At 43.4% G+C, this 12,612-nt stretch overlaps 2 protein-coding genes across 2 annotated transcripts in view; one reads left to right on the top strand and one right to left on the bottom strand.

The window, feature by feature from the left end:
• Window positions 1-5,583, bottom strand: part of PLPPR4 (phospholipid phosphatase related 4) — a 32,935-nt gene extending 27,352 nt beyond the window's left edge. The window contains exon 1 of the mRNA XM_037403633.1: window positions 5,388-5,583. Coding sequence (XP_037259530.1) covers window positions 5,388-5,465 — 78 coding nt within the window. The 5' untranslated portion in view covers window positions 5,466-5,583. The remainder of the gene's footprint in view (window positions 1-5,387) is intronic.
• Window positions 1-12,612, top strand: part of PLPPR5 (phospholipid phosphatase related 5) — a 191,164-nt gene that overhangs the window by 78,740 nt on the left and 99,812 nt on the right. The window lies entirely within an intron of this gene.

Here is a 12,612-nt window from a genome sequence, read left to right as displayed (position 1 = left end):
AATAGAAAGCAAATCCTAGAAATTTTACAATGCAAAAAATACCATTAATGCATTTCTTTTCAGTGTGACTTCAAACCTAATTGATGGTTATGTTAATTATGATTATTGATTAATTAAATAGATTATTAGTTATAATCAGTGAATAACTACAGACAATGAGATTTAGCATATTGCATGTACTGTTAATAATGAAACTTCTTTGATGCTACTGCTGCAAAGTTATGGTAAATCAAGAACTGCAACACTTCAAAAAAAGGTGGTTGTTTTTGGGTCAGAGTGTTACCAAACTTAAGCTGGAAGTTTCCTCAGAAATTCCATCTCTTGGGGACAAAGCTGCCAATCCCTCTGCAATACTACTATTTATTCTACTCTCTAAAACACACTGATTTCCATACATTTAAAAAAAACCTATTCAGTGGGTGCCAACCCCTCTCCAGAGGCTTACTCCTGTGCTGTTTTGCCACTTCTGAACTCCCTTCCTACAAACTGAACTTTTCAGTGACATGATCATCAGTCAAGATGCAACGTTTTTAATAGCTCAGCTTCTGTGTACTTAAGATTCCACAATAGGCTATTCTTTATTAATTTTGGCTGCTGAGTAACAGATTTTTAATAATTATAGAATCAGAGAGAGGGGTATACATTTTTGGAAGAGCTAATCATCTGGAAAAATGAATCTCCTCTAATTTCCAACAAGTTCAGGCCTCTTTTTACTACTGGGGTATTAGGTCAGGAGGATAGTGCAGGACTGAAAAGGGAGCAGGCCCTTTCACTATGAACTACTCAAACTCTACACTTGCCAAGCAAGTAGCCAAACACAGAGGGAGATCCAACATGTGGCATTTGCATTTTTTCTCCCAGGACAGCCTTGGCACAGGCCTGACACTTTCCTTTTCACTCCCTTTTTCTGGTCATCTTTTGCTAAAAGCCAGTAGTATGGTTCTTCTATAAGCACAGAAGTGATGTGGAGGATGTAATTTTGATTACTTGGGCAATGAATTATACAGCTGCTTTGAATACGTAGCAGCCTCCTCGGGCCTCAGCTCCTTAATATTTTGGGGATGCCAGTCTCTAATGCACCGTTATAAACAAATCTGACATCTGTCCCCTGTGAGTCAGCCACATGACAAGGTCAGCTCAATGAGCAGACTGTTGTGTATTTCTCCTTCTTCCCCTCCCCTCACACATGGTTGACTCTTTTGAGAGAAAAAGCAATGTATCTGGAAAGTATTATACTACTTCCACAGTATGGGGATAATTTAATCTTCTACAGCAGGGGTTTTTTTTGCTGGGCCTGTCCCCCCCCCCCTTCCCCAAGGCTAATATAAGCATAACAGAAAACCTGTCTAGAGAGAATTGTGACTACACTGTGCCTCCAAGACACAGAAGTATAGTTTAACTCTTACACTAGATCCAAACATCCTGTTCTTAGGAAGAAAGATTTAACCCCATAGCCTACTCTCCGGCTACTCTTACTCATAATTGCTACACTCCCTTGGCTTTTCATGTCTCTTGCAGTCACAACTATACATGACTAGCAGGTCACAAAGTGTATAACTTAAATGTGGTGGGTCATGCATGACTGAATAGCTGAAAAAAATTCCAGATGTGACAGAAAAGTGGCACTGAGCTACCAAATGATGTGTACAAACATTTGACAGTTCAAACCTAGCTATGTAGGTGTATGTTAGAAACAAAAGGAAACAAAGCATCTGGTGCTGAAACACAGTGAACGTTCTCTGCATGCACTTGTTTCAGTGGAAGCTGATGACCTCCTGTGTTTTGCAGCCTGGAGTCCTACAATGATAACAGATCTTTGTGCTTTCTGCTGGTGAGAATTCCAGCTCCTTGGGGAAATAAGAAAAATAAGTGGTCTTCCAGTACTCAAAGAAATGCTTCCAAACAATTCCAGTGTGATTAATTCCTGACTGTGCTCAGGAAAATGTAGAAAAAAGAATCTACCTGTATCCGTATGCATGCATCACACACAAGAGTCTAGAAGGCAATATAAGGAAAAAAAAAATTGACTGTACAAGGGATATTGTCAGAAAATTTAAATTAGACTGAAACCAAAATCAGGCCCAGAGTATTTCCTTTGAAATAACCATCAGTTGGCCTGCATACATTCTACATACTCATATTTTACCCAATCCTGAAAGTTGCTGCCACCAAACACATTTGTTTGCAGGAGTTGGTCTCATTCGTAACACATTCTTAAGGGTCTTAATAGCAGAAAACCCTCAGTGTCAGAATTGTATTTTTTTGCTACTATTTCTAAAGATAAAGTCCTTCTGAAGCAGAGAATCTGTCTTTACTTGTTCTTCTGCCTGAATTTTATTAGTTATTATACAGTTAGAGTGAAAAAATATCTGTAATGTATTTCATTTGTATAACACAAACAAATCCCTTTCCTACTGCTTTGGAATTTTGACTTCCTCCTTGACCCAACAACTTTTTTTCCCATGTCTTTCCTTTTGTCTAGTGTTTGAGAGAAAAAACAGCACTTTTTTTCTAATGTATTTTCTAAACAATCTGCTTTCCCTTTGGCCTAGACCACCTAGGTCGTGATACAAAGCGGATGACAGCAAACCCTAATTTTTTTGTTTGAAGGTACAAACTCAACATGCCATGCTTTTTTTGTTGCAATTCAGGGTGGGGAGGGACTGTCTGCTATGAATGGGACCGAGAAAATTAAAGCAAATGCGTGGCAGAACTAAAAACATACATTAAAAAATTGACAGCATTCAGATGGGAGAGGTTGAAAGCCTGTTTCCCATCATCCATTCAACTACCATTCACAAAAGTAAAAGCTTTAAAATTCAGAGAGCCTTAATTAAATTGAGTGAGTTTTGTTTTTAAGTAGTTGGCTATTGGATCACATTAGGAGCTTACCTCCTGCTTACAAAGGAAATCCATATTATGTAGTAATGCCAGTCAACAATAATGGATGACTTCTCTACCTCACACTTGTGAACTTCTCATTGCAATTAAATTACTTTTGATTAAATCCCACTTTATGAGGTACAGCTCAATCTTTGGTTCTCCTTCAGCCAATCAGAACAGAAGAATCTAAGCCATCATGTTCTTTTTCTCATGCTGTTGAAGTGCTGGCATCTGCCTGTGATACAAAGCTCTAGAAAGGCATTCTCATTAGTCTGATTAGAATTAGTGTGGGTAAAAGCAGGGTGGGTGTACACAAGTAACACAAGCTAAATGTTTCTTTCTAAATATCATATGAATTGTTGTCACCCCTTCACTCAAGTGATTTGTATACTCAACTAAAATGTGGGAAATGGTTTCAAATCCTCCTTCTGTGTAATGGAAGATGGCTGATAAATCGGTGAAGAGCTTCCTAATCAATGTTTAGGCTCAGGTGTATTGCAGTCAGTTTTTTCTCTTTGATATTGCTTTTACTTGTACTGAATACCTACATGATCATCAGTTCAAGAGGGACTGTAAGTATGCAGTTCCATAATTGGAACCCACTCCTGGGGTAAAAGGGCTTGCACAGGCTCAAGACTCTGCTCCTGTGACTGAATAACATAGAAGGCCTGAAAGCTCATTTGGAGACCATTCTGTTAAACAGGGACTCTTACATCCTCTCAGCACAGCTGGGTGCTGAAAAGATCTCACCCCTTTTTAGATCTAGCTGTAAATGACTTGCTGAAGGTTGTAAGAGTCCACAACAGAGTGGAGAACTCGCCTGCTTCAGGTGGCAACTGTACACAGAGCTCAGTCTAAGTTCTTCACTGCTCTCAGAACCCTTTGCCTTATTCCTTGGAACAGCTACAGGGGGCTTCTAGGGGAGCTACAAGTATGCAATTAATATTATAGAAGGCCACTTTTTTGAGTAGCAGGCACACATTACTTCATCCCATCTTGCTGCAGGCCAAAGCATGGCCTACCAAACAGCACAGCTCTTGTGTCTTGCAGGATCTCCACCTTGTCCCCTGCATTAGTTATGCCCAAGCTGAGGTCCAGCAATCTCCCTTCCTGTTTGGATTCCCAAAGCAACAAAGATAGAACAGAAAGTGAGGAAGCCTCTACCGTTGTTTAAGGGCTTCTCCAAGCTTGACCTCTCCCTCATGGGCAAAGCTAATGTAAGATATATGGCTCAGCCAGTGCCTTCCATCAAAGGGCTTTTCTTGAGCAGGCCTGAATACATTGATAGGATGTGTCTGATGCTTCCATATAACCAGCCTCTGCAAAGCTTTCCAGTTGGTGCAGTTTGCTTTGGGTTAGCTCCTGACCATGTCCAGGTGCTTAGGGAGTGCAGGGGACAGACCCACTCCACCGTTACCTAAAATCCCTTCTCAGCCCAACTCCTTCTACCTCCTAGAGAACCTCCACAGCCCTTCAAGTGCACCTGAAAGAAAATAATTTTTGGTTTCTGTTTTACAAAATGTTTATATTTTAATACTTTATACATTGAGTATTGTATGTATTTTTATGCTTTTATTTAGCATACCGGTTATAATTAACTCACACCATATTTTACCATTAAGTTCTTCATGTTATTTTCAGTCTCTCTCTGGGGTAAGTTACATGGTGCCTCAAAACGCCTGTCACTTCCCCTGTGAGTGGGGTCACCTGAAACACTTTGTTCAATCCGTAAAACATTTTTACCTCCCTCTTACTGCTGTGCCATTAAACCAAGTCACATCACACCCATTTCCTTAAGCTTAAGCTGTGCCTACTCATGCTCTCATAGAGGTACGTAAGCGACTGTACTTTCCAGGGGGGTTAAATGCCTCCAAGTGACACACCAAGCAGCTAGAGCCTCTGCAACTCCACCTGCTACCAGCTCAGCAGCCATAGCAGGTTTTGCTCTTTAAGATGTCCAGAGAACACAATTCCATTTTCAAAATGGACATTTTTAGCTCTCTTAGAAGAAGCACATAATCCAGGAGTCAGTAAAAACATATCACTGACTATCATTCTGAGAACATTTATATTTTCCTAAGCATTTCCTTACAAAGGTGATTTTTATTCCACCAAAGCAGTGCGAGCGCCGTTTGCCTAGAAGCCAGCCCTCCTTGAAACATGTCTTCCTCCCGAGAGGTTCCTGTGCACACCGCAGGATTTAGTTGAGCAACCCTTTCATTTTCTGAGCGATTCTTAGAAATAATTCCCGCTTGCAAAGACTGCAAAGAGGTTAACTTGTGCCTGCGCCTTACGGGGGCTTCGATGCCGACTGCGGTGAGGCAGAGAGCATCACGTAGGGATTCTGCATCAGGCAGTGCGGCACCAGCGCCGAGGCGAGCTCCCCCTGCGCGGGGACGGCGGCGCTCCCCGCAGCAAGGCTCCGAGGGGCGCCGCTCCCCGCGCCCGCCCCGCCGCCCCCGCGCCCGCTCCCCAGGGCCCCGCTCGCCGGGGCGGCCACTCACCTCCACGAAGTAGAAGCAGGGCAGGAGGGTGACGCTGTCCTTGGTCACTTTGCCCTTCTGCCGCTCCTTGGCGGACATGCTGGCGGGGGCTGCGGGCGGCGGCCCCGCGCTCCCCCGGCCGTCGCAGCCGCCCGCCGCGGCTCTCCTCCGCCGCCGCGCCGAGCCCCGCGCCGCCCGCTAGCGCGTCCCTGCGCCGTGCGCGGCTGACGTCAGGAGCCGCTCGGCGGCGGGGGGAAGGCGCCCGGCCCCGGCGGTGCGGGCGGCGGGGGTCCCGGCCGCCTTAACTCCTTCGCGCCGGGGCTTCGCGGACGGTCGGTGCAACCGGGGACGAGGGGGAGCCCCGGGGCGGCGCGCTCTGCCCGAGGGAAGCCGTGGCTGCTGCAAGCCGGCTGAGGATGTACCCCTACGGGCCCGAGCCACCTGAACAGGGTCCCTGCAGGCGCGAGGGCGTACAAGATGCGCCATGGGGAGCTGGGGGCTTTTGTCGTGTTTCTGGGAAATCGTTCTCCGAAACAGGGAAGTAGAATGGCCCTAGGGAGCAGCATTCCTGTATGGCCCATGTTTTCTTGCAGGTGTACTCTTTTGGAGATGAAATTGCTAAGGACAGCTCACCCCAGCCTCCACACTAGTCAGAGGGCGTGTGGCTGGGACTGAGCAAAACTGAGCTTTTCAACCCCGTGTGCAATAATAAGGCATGATTTCTCCAGTTTGTGAGGTATCTGGTGCAGGTCCTGCTACAATCTTAAAGGGAACAGAATTAACCTGAACAGTTGTTTCCATGGTGAAATGTGTTACTTTGAGATTCTATTTATGGATCAGTTAGCAGCCTTTTCTCAGGCAAGCTCCTGTTGATGTCAATGACAGGTACCCTGGATAAGTCCTGCAGAAGTTCTCTGTATGGGATAGTATTTTCATTCTTTTGTAGCACATTAATGATGTCTGCAAAGGTTGTCCTGTGCCTGTAAGATTATTCTTGCATTGCGGTGTTTAGCTTTAATGTTCAAGGAGCAGAGTGTGACTCAAAGAGTCATTGTTTATTTTCTGTCCCTCCTTTTGGGGAGGAAAATGGGAAATAATGTGCTGTTCTTGTTCAGATGGTCGCTAGTAATTTGGCTGCTGTAGCCAGGGTCCTATGGCAATGAAGGTGAAGATTCTCATCAGCCCCTTTTGTTGACTAGCTGTTCTCCTTTCATTTACTCGTAGAGGACGTGCCACTCTGTGCTCTGCACTGAGCAGGCAGGGAAAGAAGTTTCATAAGAGGGTAAAAGCAAAATCATACTCTGTGGAAGGCAAATCAGTAGTCTGACTCCAAATTATTGAAAAAGACTTTCCAGAGCTGCCACAGGTTGCAAGTGTTGCCACACCAACACATAGTCTTCACCTAACCCTGTTAAGAAAGATTTCCAGGGTTTCTGCTCACTCAGGGGAATGGGGAACTCATTAGTACCCCTGTAAAAGGGAGGTTGGGGGGCTCCAGGCAGCAGAGGTGGCCACGAGTATTTCTGGGAGTGAAGCAATTACTTTTTTGCCAGTGACAGACCTTGACCAGAACTCCTGCCCTTTATCTAATCAAATTGAGGAGGAAAAGGATCATCAGTGGCTGGGTCCCAGGGTGTGGTAGGTCTGCCTTGCATTAGTCTAAAGGTGATACTGATGGGCAAGTCGGGACATGGCTGGGCTGCATTTCCCAACCTTCTCTCTGGACTTTCATTTGTTCTCTGTTGAGACTCAACTATAGCAAGCACTTTCTCAGGAGTAGGTAACCAAGGTACAGTGAAGGTGTCACTTCATCATTTTACCCTTGCTGTGCTGCCAGTGATGTGCTCCTAGCTTCCAGCTTACCCTGCCTGAGACTCAGAGGGTAGCACCTGGCAGACTCTGTGTCGAGGCTCTGTATCTCTCTTCATCTTGCAGTGTCCAGAGAGGGTTGCAGTCATTTGGCCCTTATGTCCTGAACTAACATAATGGAGTAAGAATATTTCTTCTCTTCTTCTCAAGGTTCTCTTAAGGTTCCTGTGTGTCCTCTTTCAAGCACGTGAATATTGATGGAAAAAGAGAAAAATCCCCTCCTGAGTGTAATGATATGGCTTTTGGACTAAAGGATTCATATATATATATATTAACACCTGGTAACACATAAGTCCCCCCCCCAGTGCTGTTGTATTCACCTCTTTTGACAGTTAGTTATTAGAAATTATGGGATTGTTTTACATTTACATAAAATCTCATTGGATTGCTCTAGAAGTATAAGCAGCCTTCAAATGGGTATAGCATACATTTATAGCCCTATTAAATATCCCTAATGTTGATATACCAGTGTGAAACGGATTTTGTGTAAAGGTGTGTATTGGGTTTGCATGGCAAGGTTTTTTTTTTTTGGGGGGGGGGGGGGGCTACAGGGGTGGCTTCTATGAGAAGCTGCTAGAAGCTTCCCCTGTGTCCCATAGAGTCAATGCCAGACGGCTCTAAGATGGACCCGCTGCTGGCCAAAGCCGAGCCCATCAATGAGGGTGGTAGTGCCTCTGTGATAAGATATTTGAGGGGGGACACCTGGCAACTTCAGCCAGATAGAGGAGCGCGAATATGTGAGAGAAGCAACTCTGCAGACACCAAGGTCAGTGAAGCAGGAGGGTGAGGAGGTGCTCCAGGTGCTGGAGCAGAGATTCCCCTGCAGCCCGTGGTGAAGAACATGGTGAGGCCCGCTGTGCCCCTGCAGCCTGTGGAGGTTAACAGTAGAGCAGGTATCCACCTTCAGCTTGTGTAGGACCCCACACTGAAGCAGACAGATGCCCAAAGGAGGCTGTGACCTTGTGGGAAGCCCACACTGGAGCAGGGTCCTGACAGTACCAGTAGACCTATGGAAAGAGGAGACCAAGCTGGAGCAGGTTTTCTGGCAGGGCTTGCGGCCTTGTAGGGGACTCATGCAGGGGCAGTCTGTTTCTGAAGGATTGAACCCTGTGGAAGGGACCCATGCTGGAGCAGTTTGTGAAGAACTGTAGCCTGTGAGAAAGACTCACATTGGAGAATTTCATGGAGGACTTTCTTCCATGTGTGGGACCCCATACTGGAGCAGTGTGAGCAGGGGCAGAGTGTGAGTCCTACTCCTCTGAGGAGGAAAGAGAGGCAGCAATGTGTGATGAACTGACTGCAATCCACAATCTCTGTCCCTCTGTGCCCTTGGGGGAGGAAGTAGAGTGTTTGGGAGTAAAGTTAAGCCTAGGAAGGAGAGAGTGGTGGTGGGAAGTTAGTTGAAAATTTGGTTTTATTTCTCATTGTCCTACTCTATTTGATTGGTAACAAATTAAACTGATTTCCCCAAGTTGAGTGGTCTATTTTGCCCATGACAGTAATTGGTGGAGTGAACTCCCTGTCCTTATCTTGACCCGGGAGCCTTTTCTTATATTTTCTCTCCCCTGTCCAGCTGAGGAAGGGAGTGATGGAGCAACTTTGGTGGACACCTGGCATCCAGCCAAGGTCAACTCGCCACAATGATTATCATCTATATGATCTCACGAAGGAAAATGCATTGGTGGTAAAAAATTCGGAAAACACCTCCTGTCCATTTCAATCAAGATAGTCTTACAGGGAAGTGTGGTGATGCCTCACTTAAAAATGCCTATTATCTATGTGCAGGATGGTCATGTGTACAAGACCTGCACTAATGCTGGCAGCTTTTTTTGCCTGCCTTGAAGCAATCTCTGTAACAGGGAAGTGTCATAGGAATGTGTCAGCATAAAGCATAGAACTGTTTGTTTATGCTTTACTTCAGCAAAAACAATGGAGTTCATGGAAAAATTTAAAGAACTTGGGGGACTAAAAAATAAAGTTCATAGATCTGGAGTATAGGCCTCTTCTGACTCATCTGGAATAAGATTTAAGAAATGAGATGCATTCTGCCTTCAACAAAAAGAAAACATAGCCATCCAGTGGGTGGTCCTGGTGATTCCAAGCTGATTTTTAAGAGCTCAGTTTGACACAAAACCTTGCCCCTGCTAAAGAAGTATTGTCAGTGGAGCTTCTTTAGTTTAGCAAAAAAAGCCCCTTTTTTTTGCACTTGTCAGGCAGACAGTAGCTGGCACAGTTATTAGAAACATAATTTGAAATTATTTTCCAGCATAGTCTAGTGTGTTGGCAAAGTTGCACTGTATAAAACGTGACTGCAGGTCATCATCTCCTTATCCAGGTGCTCTCTCTCCTTTGTAGCAAAATCTGCCTTTATTCCCAGGTTTTGGTAAGTGCTGAACAGAGTCAATGGCTGTGGTTTCACTGCTTCCATGGGAACAGAAAGCACACTGCGTAAGCAGGGACCTGTGCTATATGACTGAATAAACCCTCTTGCCAAAGCAGGATGAGATAATTTGGGAAAGAATTAGAAATGGTTGAGAGCTGCTGGGTCTGTGGCTGTGCAGATCCACTGGTCAGACAATGGCTCTGGAGGGCTGTAGCAAGCAGAAGTTTGGCCAGAGGATGCAGCAGCTGCTGCAGTAGCAGTTACCATTGCTTAGTAGCCTAAGAAAACCTGGTTTCCCCTGGTGTCCACACAATTTCCCTGCACAAAGGTAATTTCTGGGACTGTGTGCATGGATCAGTTAACTCTTTCCTATTATATAGATGGATTTTTTTGTTTTGTTTTGCCCACTGATCCTGGAACAGATGATGTGAACTCAGCATATTAAAACAGAAATCCTCTTCTGGAGAAAGAGTGGCATATGGGATCTGGGCTATGCTGTGTGGAACTGACAGATGATTTTTGTTCTGCTTTGCTTGCCATATCAGCTTTCAGAAGTGCAGCAGTGTGTGTGTGTATGTATATATATTATTCTTTTTCCCCCCAGTCCCTCAGGAAAGTGTCTGGCTGGGGGAATTTGTTGTTGTATTGAATTCACATGTTATTCCATAAGAAAATCTGCCCTGAGCAAGTAAGAGGGCATAGCTTGTTTTACAATCATGTATTTAAAAGATTATTGTTGTCATAAGACAGATACATTTTTACAAATATTTCATGAACAGGCTTTCTAATCTTTGGTGCAACTACTTAATACAGTCTGTTACCTGGAGAAAAGAAAATGGTGGCTCCCAGGACAAAGTTCATGTCAGACAAAAGGACATCTTTTCTAGCATCCTAAAAAGGTACCTTACATATAAATCTGTCTAGTGTAATGAAAGGGAGAAATGATAGTATACAGCAAAATTGGATAGTTGAATGATATCAAAGGCATCCCCTTAGTTATTAAGATTTGCATTAGCTTTTCTCAAGTACAAGTTTATTTTTTCCTTACTTTTTCACATTAGGGCAAATTTTTCTTCTGACCCATCTGTAGCTCCCATGTGAGCTGCACATAGCACTCTTGGATAGATGGCATGTGACAGCACTGGGAGGAGATTCATAGTGGAACAAGTTCAAAACATACAATAGAGATCCACAGTGCAGATGGGAGAGTTAATTTCTGCTTTGAAGTTGTAATTGCATCAAGCAATTTTTTCTCCACTATGCCTAATAATCTCCTGTTGCTGTAAAACTGTGTCTTCTAATGTCTTTTCTGTAGCTACTAGATATAGGTCACAGCTTTAAAGTAGCAGATGACTCTGAATGATTCCTGGCTTTCCTGCTGCCTTTTACACTGCAGTGTTTGGTCTAGAAAATGTTTTGCATGAGTCATGCTAGGATCATTCTTCTGAATCTATGGCTTTACATACTACTTATAAACACATTTACATAGTATCCTGCAGATATACATGCCTGTGCCTTCTGGCGTTAGGCAAGTTTTGCGTTGCAAGCTATGTGGCTGTGGAAGCTTAAGGCTGGACTGTGGTTTGTATGGACTGCTTCTCCTTAAGTCAGATTTAACACCAGGCTGAGCGGTTATGTGGCTTTTTAGTGAAGCTGCCTTGTGGCTGGCTGATGTGGAATATGTGAAACTGCATTTATGTTTGCTATGTATTACGACAAATATGTTTTTATTTTGATGGTGTTAACTGCATATTCTTGGTTACCTGCATACATCTGGATATATGTATTTACATTTACATTTACATATACAGATATTAGTTACAGGCATGGAGGCATGAAAACATCAGAATGTGAAAACCCCAGACTGTTGCTGGGATATCAATGGCTCTTTAAAGTAACTTTGTGTAAATATCAGTAAGGCACAAATCAGGGTTTTTATGTGGTGACCTGTCACAGAGATTTTGCTTGAATCTGGGCAAGTTACTTATCACCAGCTAATTAAATATCAGCCATTTGGTGCATGAGCTGAGGCAGAGGTCGAGTGAGAAACTGCAGCCATGCAATTAAAGTAGCACCCATTTGTCTAAATGCAAATACAGAAGTCCCAGCAGGAATCCTGTTTGCCCTGCAATCTGTATGAAATACCATGTCAGAAAAGGGCTGATATACATGTCTGACATTTTGAGGAGTACTGCTACAATATTCTGTTGATATTAATCTATCCCTTTCTAACCACTGCACATATTTGCTTCTGAACTTAGTTTTGCCATTTCCAAGACTCTGTTGTCATGTTTTTCTGACCTAAATAACCTCCTTCTCATTTTTTTTTCTTAAATTAATATGCATGGACACAAAATTAATGAAAAATGTATGCTTCAGATTCTGTGAACAAGACTGTGTGCATGGCTTTGAGAAGGAAATTTGTCAATTGAATGGTAAAAACACAAGATGGTGGCTTATTCATAGGAGGTGGTAGGAAAAATGTCTACAATACTAAAATATGTATTTTTCAGTGTTCTTAGATGTTCCAAATTCACAAGAGATAAAAATATTTATTTTTGCAATATTGAACAATATTGAAGCCCAACATTAATTTGGAAGTATATAATCATAGTGCTTTTTTGTTGTCAAGGACACAAATTAGGTGGCCTCAGGACTGGAGAAAACTACTGTTCCTCACCATTAAATACTCATTTTCACCGTTAGTTTTTTAAACTGAGGCATAAGAACCTGCCCTGTGTGTACATATGCACATAAAAATGTTTTTATGTACTTATGAGGTCTTAAGGCTTAGATTCAATGTGGCAATTGAATGAAATCATGTCAGCTAAATATTACCGCAGTTCCACCATAGTGCTCAATATATATCGTCATTAACTATTTATACTGTATAGCACCACAGAACTCTGGTTCCATCTGTCATTATAACATTATATCACTGAACTAACAGAAAAGGGAAAACAATGGAATGCATATTTTATTATTTGTATAAAA

This window comes from Falco rusticolus, chromosome 11 (assembly GCF_015220075.1).
Source record: "Falco rusticolus isolate bFalRus1 chromosome 11, bFalRus1.pri, whole genome shotgun sequence".
Lineage (NCBI taxonomy): Eukaryota > Metazoa > Chordata > Aves > Falconiformes > Falconidae > Falco > Falco rusticolus.
This window is presented reverse-complemented; position numbering and strand designations above follow the sequence as displayed.